Here is an 11,663-nt window from a genome sequence, read left to right as displayed (position 1 = left end):
CATCAGTGACCTCGTTACCTTGCCACCAGAGCGCCACCCCCCAGCTGGGCGTGGCGGGTCTTTTTTTCTCCTTTTTAAGTCTGAGCCTCAGGGACGCCATGGGGCAATCATCATAACCAGAGTTTCCGTTTTTAATCACACGGTGCGCGAATGCGGAGATGATAAACCTTTCTTCATCTTTAAACGAGGGCGCCGGACCTTTGCTCGGCCAATGGGACGCTGCAGATTGGTGCACCGATGCCCGTACCGGCGGGGCCTATTATAGGGACGGCTGCAGCTTGTCCATCTCAACCGAAAACGTGTGATATAAGATTTTGAATGATGCGACAAACTATGCCCGGAGTTATTAGCCAACGGACTTCTGCTTAGAAAGTAGGCGCCGCCGCTAGTGGGCCCTTCCTGTGGCCGGACCGTGAAAGCCACCACATAGAATATATAGAGTCTCCACCAGGCCCGACACAGGTTCTTGGCCAAGCATACAAAATTACTCCTGATGTTTATCGTTCAGGCGGGGGCCAACAAATACCACCGTCAACCAGAGGGGGCAAAAAATAATAATAACTCCAGATAATTTGGCAAGAACAAATAGGGACGATTTACCAGTTAGGGGGGGGGGGGGTGATACTGCTTGGTTCCTAAATATAGGCCGCAATTGCCTGTCAATCAAGGCTTTGTCAATGTTGGCAAAGGCATTTCTTGTCCGAAGAATTTGAATAGAGGAGGCAGAGGTGTGCTGCTGGGAGAGGACCGTCAATCAGACAGCTGTTGAAAGAGGAAACGACACAATGCAATCAATAGCCTGCACATTTAACCATGTGCCATTTTATGGCTATTAAATACTTTTTTGCCCCACTGTAGCCATCACATTCATTGATTTCCTTTAGGTGACAATGGTAGGGAGGTTATTTAGCCTAGAAATATATAGAGATATCCGTCACAATTTTAAGAAAGTCTTAAGTTATATTGGCGGTTAAGTTTGCAACCATTTTCTTGTTATTGGTCGCTACATTATCATGTTTCGTTTCAGAGATAACAATGTATGGGCAAATACACCGTCTGGCTGAGCTAGTGGAACAGAGGGTAACTTAAAGAGCAGCAGGGACTGCCACTTATCAGACATTAGCTGCACACTACCTGAAAGAGTTCAAGTCATAGTAGAAGGATGCACCATAACTAACACTTTTATCTCCTCTCAAGAACAAATCAACCTTTGTGGGAATAATATTAATGCATGTTCAGGTTTGTTTTTTTCCGGTAAATTTTTCAACAATTTCATATAATGTATGATTTTTTTCTCACATATATTATCAAAATGTGTAATCCTTGTTTCAGGAGCAGTAGAACAAGATCAATCATGGCTACTGAAATATTGGTGATACAAGGTTAAACAATTCTCATGTTTTCATCAGATGACCCTCCCTGATTGGCCCTCCCTATTGGCTCAGCTTCCATGTATGTAGATACAAAACAAAAATGTTGTCACTCAATTCTTTTTCAGACGTCTCACCCAACTGCACAATCTGAGACACAATAATATGGTAGTCTTATTAGGTGTGTGCCTAAATGTGTCTCAAAGCCTGTAATGTCATAAAATAGGCTGCCACCAGAGGGCAGCAGTGCTTATTGTATTAGAGCTCACTGCAAGCTGTTTGGTTTCTCTGTGGATTGAACTGATCTGTAGTGTACCTGTAATGGAGGTAGTGGAGGGTGATCCCAAGACGTGTCAGATCACAAACTCACTAACTCACTATGCTATCTGTAACTACACTGCTAGATTCCACTAAATCCTACACACTGCTCCTTTAACACAATCTGTAACATTATGCAGTTAGCTACTTTTAATTGCTAAATATCCAATGTTAGCATTGACAGCATTTACTCACCAGTCTAGAAGAAACTTCATCCCTTTTCTCGCCCAGAGCTGTCTCCAGTGTCTCCGGGTTGATTAGCCTGCTAACTTCAGTAACACAATACATAGAAAGTCTGTGATAATGTCAAAAGTGTCATCTTTGTTCATATTTCACAAATTTACATTTTCTAAATATACATATTATAAATTATTATAAATGAAATATAACTGACCGTTAAATATTCATTTTCATTCATTTTACTAAGATCCTCCTAAATGTTACACACTGGACCTTTAATGTAAAACTAAAGGTATAAACACCCTGATCCAATCTCTAAAGTCCACTTTCTCTTATATTCACCGATTCTGCAAAATGCTGATGTGAGTTTGTGGTCAAACTGCAAGTGGCTCTTTAGAGATTGTTCAGTGAAATAGAATGAATTCCCTGGTTCACTGCTGTCAGATGATTCAGGAAATTCACAGGAGCGGAAGGACAAGGTTTCCCTCCCACAGAATCACAGAAAAAGGCAAAGAAAAAGGACATTTTCTGTCTCTGAGGGGAAAATCATCATCTTTAGTATAGTCACCACCATCTGTTGTTTCATACTTGCACTGGAGTATTCTTCAAGTCTCCAAATTTGGATTATAAAGCATTAACCAGGATTAAGTAAAACTGGATTATTCACCAGGGTGACACAAAATAGAAATTCGGATGTGAGTCAACAGCAGTTATAGGTTGCTATAGTTATATTCATCACTGTGATAGCAGGATCCAGGACCTTCAGGTTCCACCATGCTGTACTTCCAGGTAGTGATCCTGGCAGCTACAGTGATGCTGGTTTACTACTGTGAGTTCACGGACACTTTCAGTCCAGCAGAGCAGGGCTTCATCTGCAGAGACCCGACTTTGACTAAACCAGATCCCGGACCTGAGCAGGACAGCCGCATCCAGCCTGTAATACTGTACTCTGTGGTGGGCGGGCTGCCTGTTGTACTGGTGAGTCTAACTGTAAACACAACTGAAGGCTTTTCATTGTTGGGATAAAGATAATGATGCTACTGGAAAGACAGCTACAGAGAGGCATGCATGGCATACGTGTTAAAGAGGAACTAAGTTTTTTTAATATATATATATTTTTATATTTGAGTTGTCAAATTCACATTCTGGCCTGTTCTCTCTCATTAATGATGAATTGAAAGACACTACCACTCATTTTAAATGTGCCTGTTGACTCTGTGCTCAGAGCAGCTATGTTACGCCTCCCATTAGAGCTTAAATGGAGCGAAACAGAATTGCGTTAGCATTTTAGCGCTTCCGCTTCCCTCGCCGTGAAGTCAGTGGGTCTATTGAATGGGTTTAGATGCCTAAAATAAGGTCTGTGGTTAACACAAGCTTAAACCCATTTTGTTCTTCAACATATAATACGTCAGTACATATCCCACCTGTGAATTTGGAAGCTTTTACGTGTTTTAAAAAGGAAATTGCTAACAAGTGACTAAATGAGACTACAGAGGTGACATTAAACAGCACACCACATCGATCACTAGTCAGCCTTTACAGCCACATAGTGTTTATAGTCATACACTTGCACGCTATTATAACTCAAACTTTATAACTTGTAGATTTTAATTACACAATTTAATTACAACGTTTACTGGTGGAGACATTGATGTTATGCAACCGTGGGGTAGTGCCTTTATAGGCTAACATTAGCTTTGTACTTCTGGTGATCACAGTTATGCTTCAAAAATCATAAGATATGAAGACTATCTTGCTAAACAAAATGTGTAAGTATCATAAACCTTTGTTCGCCACAGAGATTATTTTCTGGAACAATCCAAAAGCCAATAGAACAATCCCATTGGCTTTTTGTTGAAGAAACCTAGCGATGCTGACTTCCGGGTTGGACTACAAAAATACATCATCCCTGAAGCACTCTATAGCTAAAGTGATAAAATGTTACTGTTGTGTTTACATTTTATTACGCTGCCCAGAGTGGCTAATTTTTTTAAATTAATTATTGCTGCTTTAAGAACATTACAGATAATACGTTTATGATAAATATTAAAGAGGCTCCGCCACTTTTTTTCAGAATTTTTCAAATAATAATAGTAATAAGTGCAAGTACTTACATTTAGCTACTTGCATATACAGAGTACCGGTATGATTAGAGTTCTAACAACCTTAAAAACATGTTATAGTTCGTTCCTTCTCTTTTCATTATGGTATGTTCACGGACTTACTGCTGGTCTTTCACGGCTCACTCCGTTTCTCGCTCACACTCACAAATCGGTTCTGAGTCTCAATTATCAAAATTGTTTTTCTTTTATTGCTGTCTTCCCACATTGTCTTTTCGATATTCAAATAATATTTCATTAATCTTTTTCAATTTTCAAAAGATGGTGCTTCTTTATTTTTCCAATTTTGCAAAATTAACTTCTTATAAACCAATGAGGAGAAAATTATTTGCCACCCCATTGGGTGTCTTATATTTTCAATATTTTGAAAACATGTTATATTTTCATCTGATGTTCTTCCCTTTCTGGCTGTAACAAACTAAAGTAAATGTTGCTATTGTTGTACAAAGTGCTTAAAATACGTCCAAACTACACTGCTTCCTACTTGCTCAACTACTGAGAGGTTACGTAACATCATGCTGCTGTAAAGTGGCGTTGTGTGCAGTATCGTTTTATTATTACAATTATGTACATGAGCTCAGTATTGGACCTGATACCTGATACTGGTATTGATATTGGTGCATCTCTAATAAATATTCACTAGTTATGTTGATTATATCATGAGTTCCTCCAAAAGCCATGGTATAATTCACACACTGGGTAAGATACACTGACTGACACACTGAATTATATATATTTTTTTTTCCATTTTCCTTTGCAGATCTCAGGTGTAGAGCTAGTTATCTTTCTTCTTCACTACAACTCCAACAACCTGTACGACCAAGAGAAGGTTGTTGTCATGGGTGACTGCTGCTATGTGAACCCCATGGTGCGCAGGACCTTCCGTTTCCTTGGTAATCTAACTACAAGGCGCTTTTCTAGTTATGAGTATGTGTACAAAATTGGATCTGGGATGCTTCGTAACCTTTTCATTGTAACAGGCTACTGACACTGCAGGATCTGTGCAGTACAGTGGTGGCAACGCTGCTATGAATGTTAGAACAATAAAAACCTTCCTCTCATGATAACGAGGAAGTGTTGTCGTTGTAACAAACCATTTTGACATCCTAACAAGTCTTCGGTATATCAAGTTATTTTAAAAGCAGGCCAAATGGAAAAAGGAGAGTTTAAGATGACTTTCTCCCTTAAGTGTCCTGGTAAGCCATGCCTATAAAGAAACATGAACAATAGCAAAGCCTGCTGACATGTCACAATGCCTGCTGTGAAAAGGACCTGTTCCCTACATAATAAACACTCAGTAAACACTCTATAACAAGGAGTCAATTGAGATTTTGCATTTGCAACATGGGATTATTGGAAAGTAAGTAGGTACTGAGGTACTTTGAGGTACTTGTACTGCACTTGGATATTTCCATTTTATGTTACTTTATACTTCTACTTAGCCTGCTTTACTTAAACTTACTACAAGGAGTTTTTAACTGGTTATGAAACAGTCTCAGTGTATTACTGATGCCTGACCTGCATAAACAAACAAGACCATCAGTGAGGAGATTGGCTATTTCTTCAGGGGTCGTATTCAGTTGTATTCCCCTTGAAATCAGTGGAAATGGCAGTGGAAGAGACTTTTAGAGAGCTGTCATGTTGTCAGTCTTCATATATGTTCATAACCAATTAAAGTTGGAATAATGTTGATGTGAATGATTTATTTCAATTACCTAAAGCTTCAGTCTGCTGTCTTACCATATGTGAATGTAACATTATATGGCAACATGCTGCTTTTAAGCATTTGAATTTGCATACAAACGTATATAATTTAACCTGTGTGTGTTTCTCTGTAGGTGTGTATGTTTTCGGTCTGTTTACAACAGACATCTTCGTCAATGCGGGTCAGTTTATCACAGGAAGTCTGGCTCCTCACTTCCTTTCTGTTTGCCAGCCCAATTACACTGCCCTCGGCTGCCAGGACACGACACACTTTGTCAGCCAATCAGACGCTTGCACTGGAGACCCCGAAGACATCATGAGAGCTAGAAAGACCTTCCCGTCCAAAGAGGCAGCGCTGAGTCTGTATACAGCTGTTTACCTGGCAGTGAGTAGCTCTGTTTAGTGTAAAAAAAAGTTTTAAATCAAACTCAAACTTATAAGTTATGAATTAAACAAAATATAAAATAAAAATATAAATAAATAGTAATTTATGCTAATTTCTTCTTGAGAAAATGTTTTAATCTTTTTGTTTTAGAAACAAAGTAATCTGTATTTCAGAAAAGTGAAAAACAATTAATAATTTAATATTTTCAGTTTTACGGCTCACTGTTAACATTTTAATACAGAATTTTCTGTTTTGTATAACTTTAGTTTTTGTAAAGAAGAAAAGTCAATTACCTCAACAAAATATTATATGTCAGCAAGACTCTTTTAGTTTATTTCAAAACTTGAAAGTTTCCGTTTGACAGTTTGAAAATAAGTCAAGACAGTGGCCTGTGAAAATTATGAGTTTTCTCAACTTTTCAACATAAATGACAAGTTTATCTTCACCACTGATAAACGCAGTAGAAGCCTTACATCACCATATGACGCTGGCTTTGACTCATCTTCTTTTTCAGATGTACGTCATGTCTTGTGTCAGTTCAAAAGGAGGTCGTCTGACTGGCCCCCTCCTTAGTCTCTCATTGGTCAGTCTGGCTGTGCTGACAGGCGTCAACAGAGTGGCAGAGTACCGAAACCACTGGAGTGATGTCATTGCAGGACAAACCATCGGGGGAGCTATTGCTGTCTTTCTGGTCAGTTATTCAGCTTCAGTGTACATTGTATTGTAGTATAGCATGTAATAGTCATCTAACGACCATTATAAGATTTTTTTCAGTGGTTCATTATGTTCAGTGCTTTTAACAATGTTATTGATTGTGTGTGTCCGTGTGTGTATCTGTCCTCAGCTAATCTTGCCCATTACTGGACAGATCAGCCTCATATTTTTTGTGCACATGTATGACTGTATGCGTAAGGACCTCTCGTGGTTGCAGTGATTCACATTTTTTGAAAAAAACATTTTATGACAGTTTATACTAACTGCTCACTGCCCTTAACCGGCCAGTAGGGTTCACAACTGCTTCAGAGTCTAGTAACAACATACATGGCGAATTCTTTAGTTTTCACTTTGAAATTGACATTTTCCATTGCTTAACTGTCCAAGGTTTGTCTACATATAGCTTGTCTACCCTGGTTACACCTTGATAATGTAATCTGCATATTGTCTCCCATTCATTCCACTGCTCTCATTCATACACACTGGACACACAGCCTGCTTTGGACTTTTTCCAAGACACACCTGCCAGTGAGCTGCACTCTATTGAGTGCCATACAGAAAGTGTAATGTTAATGATCTAAATATTTTAATCACGTTGTAAAGGGATTTAATCGCTTTCAAAGTGATTAAATAATTAACATTTAAGAGGTGACACTGAATGATCTAATTTGATGTCATTTCATTGTCACTGGGATGAATATAGTTCTCAATTCAGGCTCATAAATGATCCTCACAGTCCACCCAGACAAGTATTTTCACCAATGCTGTCTGATCAGAACAGTTGATTTTTGATTGCACTTTTGATTTTATATCAATTACATTTTAAAATAACCAGAGACACACAGAGCCTCTTTTCAGAGAGTCAGACCACCTCTCTGCCACTGTCCTTCCTACATAATAGAAAACTGGTCTAATGGACAAAGTGGCTGCAGGACACACATATACAAAGCGCACAAGTTGTCGTTGCTTGAATGAACCTGAATTGGTCTTTTGTGTAAAAGCCATGCACAGCAGTCTTGGCTGGGACAAAAAGCTGGGTCACAGAAACAATCTAAACAAACATGATGAAGCTCCGTCTCCCTCCAGTCACAAAAAACATTCCTCAATAGCAGAGGTCCCCACATACAGTTCTCTGTGTTAGACCTAATTATTTGTTGCATGACTGTGTTTGTCTACATATTCTTCCTTGAGATATATAATTCACAATTTCTGGTCTGAACAGAATAATTTCATATGATTAGAATGATTATAGGGCTGTCTCTTCTTCTTTCTTTCCTTCCAGGTGGTGTTTGTGGTCCAGTATTTTAAAAAGAGACCTGTGATTTCTCGGAGTTCCTCAGATGCAGGCACAGCTAACACTGATGAGGCTTCACCCCAGATAAATCACACTATGGGAACCAGTGACCAATACATTGTCACACAGGTAAAGCATACAGTACACATTACACTTTTACACATGTAGGTTTTGGTTTTCATTTTCATAAGTGACACATGTAAGAGGGCACGATATAACATATCATTTATGAAAACCATTATATCCATATTTACTTCCTGGTAGTGGGAGTGTCAATTGTCACAGCGTCTTGACAACTGACCCTTCCTAAGTCCCGCTCCTTTTTGCTCTGTGCTCGGTCAGAACCTCGGTCAACTTTCTCCTTTCCTGTTTGAAGATATGCTATGTGCTATGCTAATCTATGTTGAAATGACAATGACAGCTTGAAGATGATTAAAAGATAAATGTGACATAGTCACATATCAAGTTAGCTAATGTAAGCAAAATGTTAGCTAACTAGCCAACTAACGATTGATGTAAAAAGCTAGTTAGTTAGATCTTTGCTTATATTAGCTTGCAAATGTAAATAGCTAGCTAACTTCTATGTTGAAAAGACAACCACATTTTGAAGATTAAATATAAAAGCAAGTTATATATAGTCGCTTATTAAGTAAACTAGCCAATGGTTGCAAAATGCTAGCTAACTACCTAGATAATCTGCATCAATCATTAGCTAGCTATTTACATTTGTATGCTAATATTAGCAAAACTAGCTAGCTAGTTCATATTAACTGTTAGTTAGCTTGTTAGCTAATATTAGCTAACTTAAGACTATTGTATTATTGACTATTATTGCTTTTATCTTTGAACCATCTTCAAAATGTGGTTTTCTTTTCAACACAGACAAGCAAATAGCATATCTAAGTACAGCTGACGAGGTTTGCTCAACTGTTATTGGAACACAGAATAAAAAGGTGCAGGGCTTAGGAAGGGTCAATTATTTATTTTTTGGAACATACTGAAATTGAACTATGAAAATATCAATATTCGGCTCAATTTTTAATTTAATTTTTTTTCTTTTGTGCTCCTGCAGAGCCCAGGATCCTTCACAGAAGTCACATGACTATGACCCCCGCCCCACACATGACCAAGGGGCAATGGAAGTTATTCATTCTATGTCACACTTCATATTTTGAGATTGTAGCCTCTTTAATTTATTTATACAAATGTAGATGATATATTGATGCCATACTGTAAATGATGTAGCACCTTTACGGTATCCAGAGGCAGCAAACTACAGTAATTTCAAACAGCATAACTAATATGACAAGTAGTAAAACTGTTTAAAATAAATTCATATTATACATCATAGTATATAGCAGTAATCCATACATTATAGTGTCTTTAAAGGTCCAGTGTGTAACATTTAGGAGGATCTATTGGCAGAAATGTAATATAATATTCACAGCTATGTTTTCATGAGTGTATAATCACCTGAATATAGGAAACGTGTTTTCATTACCTTAGAGTGAGAATTTTTTATCTACAGAGGGTGCACGTCAGAAGGGCCATGTTTCTACAGTAGCCCAGAACAGACAAACCAAACACTGGCTCTAGATAATAATAATATAATAATAATAATAAATTTTATTTAAAGGCGCCTCTCTGGGCACTCGAGGAACACCGTACAATACATAAAATAAAAAACAGTAGATAGGGCCTTTCTTGTTTTTTTTTGTGAGTTTCAAGGCCACTGTAGTTTCTTGGACATGCTTAGTTAAGTCAAGGATTTTCAGTTGGTTAGAATCTGCAACTTCACTGCTTGATGCAACTTAATCCGACTCACTGGATCTTTAAGGTAAAACTGTGTAAAATAATGTAAGTAAATTTGCATTGATTAACTCTTGTTAGTGGTCGTAGGATGTGCAATGGCACCGTTTAAGACAGGGTCTTCCCAAGGAACAATACTTGTAGGCATTATTTGTTCCAGTAGCTTCTGTCAATAGCTTTATTTAGTAGCTTTATTTTGATTGTTTTTGTGAAAAAAACATTATCATTACCAAAGATACTTTACTTCCTGTGTGTTCAAATTTGATTCGTATTCCACATGAATATGTCATGTCATGTTTGAAAGTACAGTGTTTTGTGTTACTTCAAACTCACAGGCCAGCAAAGAGATTATTTATTATTTTATACACTCACTGTTTTGTCCCTCACACCCTGCCATCCTACTATTCTAACAAATGTGACCATTTATCCCATACTTTGTCCCTTGTAAGGCCAAAACTGAAGACTACTTGGGCCACGGGCCAAAAGCAAAGTGTCACTGTCCGGCATGCATTAGTAATTAAGGATCCTACATATTTAAAAAGCATTTTTACCTCACAAATAATAGAATTTGACATTTCTAAATAACTATATGAGACACTACTGATCAAAGTCCTTATGGAACCTGCATATCAGGTTGTATGATGTGTTTTGTTCCTGAGAGGGCCAGTGGGTGTTGTTTCATTCTGTAAAAAAAAATCATAAAATAGCCTGATACTGTATATATGAACACATATTTGCTGCTGTAAATATACTCTTTATTTAGTGTCACAGTGAAGTACCTTGACTCAAGTTGCTCTGTAGCTGCCATGTTGATTTCTGCTCAAACTGATGGGGAATTTCTTTGTATTTTCTTTTAATGATATATAAACAGATACATGGTGTTTCAGTAACTGACTTACCTGAGATAACTTTTGAAATAGTATGTCTATGTATGCTCTGTGGCAGGGGCATTTCCAGACTTTTTGGACTGACAACTTATGCAGGGGTATCAAGTGTGGCATGTGCAGCTTTACAATCATCCCCAATTTATATTGTTCCAACACTGTTCATGGACCCCAGTATGCAGAAATATTCAAATACACTATACGAAAAACATTTATACCACATGCAATAAAAAAAAGCATGGGATTAGCATAAAGTGGGCATGTCTGCAAAGAGGAGATTTGTGGGTACCCATAGAACCCATTTCAATTCAAATATCTTAAGGTCAGAGGTCAAGGGAACCCTTTGAAAATTGCCATGCTAGTTTCTTCGTCACAATTCAGCCTAGCTTTGGAGAATTATTTAGTCCTTATCCCGACATACTAGCATGACATGGTTGGTACCAATGCATCTTCACTCTAGCTTTAAAACACAGACCATTGCAGACTCTAAAAGAAAAGTAACAGATTATGAAAATAAAGAGTCACACAGGTTAGTGACCTCAGTAGAGATCTACACTCTTCACTATAAAGTTGTTCTTAAGGATTGTACAGTAGCAGAAGTCCCCCTCCAAATGCTTCAAATATTAAACGTAATTTACATTTTCATTACTGTGCTGTCTTGATTCTGTATTCATCACATTATGGTTTCTGATATGGCCACTACATTTACCAAAGTACAGTGTGAATAATGATAGTTATAACCTATATAACTATAATCCTGATACTTACACAAATAAGTTGCTTAAAGCTGCAGTAGGTAATTTTTATTAAAACTTTTCTTTCATTAATGGAGCGAAGCCTGCGAGCTAGTTCAGACAGGTTAACTCAAGCTGCGCTGATTACACA

The 11,663-nt window shown here is 37.8% G+C and overlaps 2 protein-coding genes across 2 annotated transcripts in view; both read left to right on the top strand.

Moving 5' to 3' along the window:
• The window catches only part of LOC118321533 (palmdelphin-like), a gene marked incomplete in the record, with an annotated part of 31,524 nt that overhangs the window by 12,463 nt on the left and 7,398 nt on the right, over nucleotides 1-11,663 (top strand).
• plppr5a (phospholipid phosphatase related 5a) lies at nucleotides 905-9,187 on the top strand. Its single transcript, XM_035653634.1, has 6 exons — nucleotides 905-2,846; nucleotides 4,749-4,881; nucleotides 5,827-6,077; nucleotides 6,592-6,768; nucleotides 8,074-8,214; nucleotides 9,158-9,187. Exons 1-6 carry the CDS (start codon nucleotides 2,643-2,645, stop codon nucleotides 9,185-9,187), a joined length of 936 nt encoding a protein of 311 aa, XP_035509527.1. The 5' UTR covers nucleotides 905-2,642.

The sequence above is a fragment of the Morone saxatilis genome, unplaced genomic scaffold (assembly GCF_004916995.1).
Source record: "Morone saxatilis isolate NCDOM2014 unplaced genomic scaffold, NCSU_SB_2.0 Contig12, whole genome shotgun sequence".
Lineage (NCBI taxonomy): Eukaryota > Metazoa > Chordata > Actinopteri > Moronidae > Morone > Morone saxatilis.
This window is presented reverse-complemented; position numbering and strand designations above follow the sequence as displayed.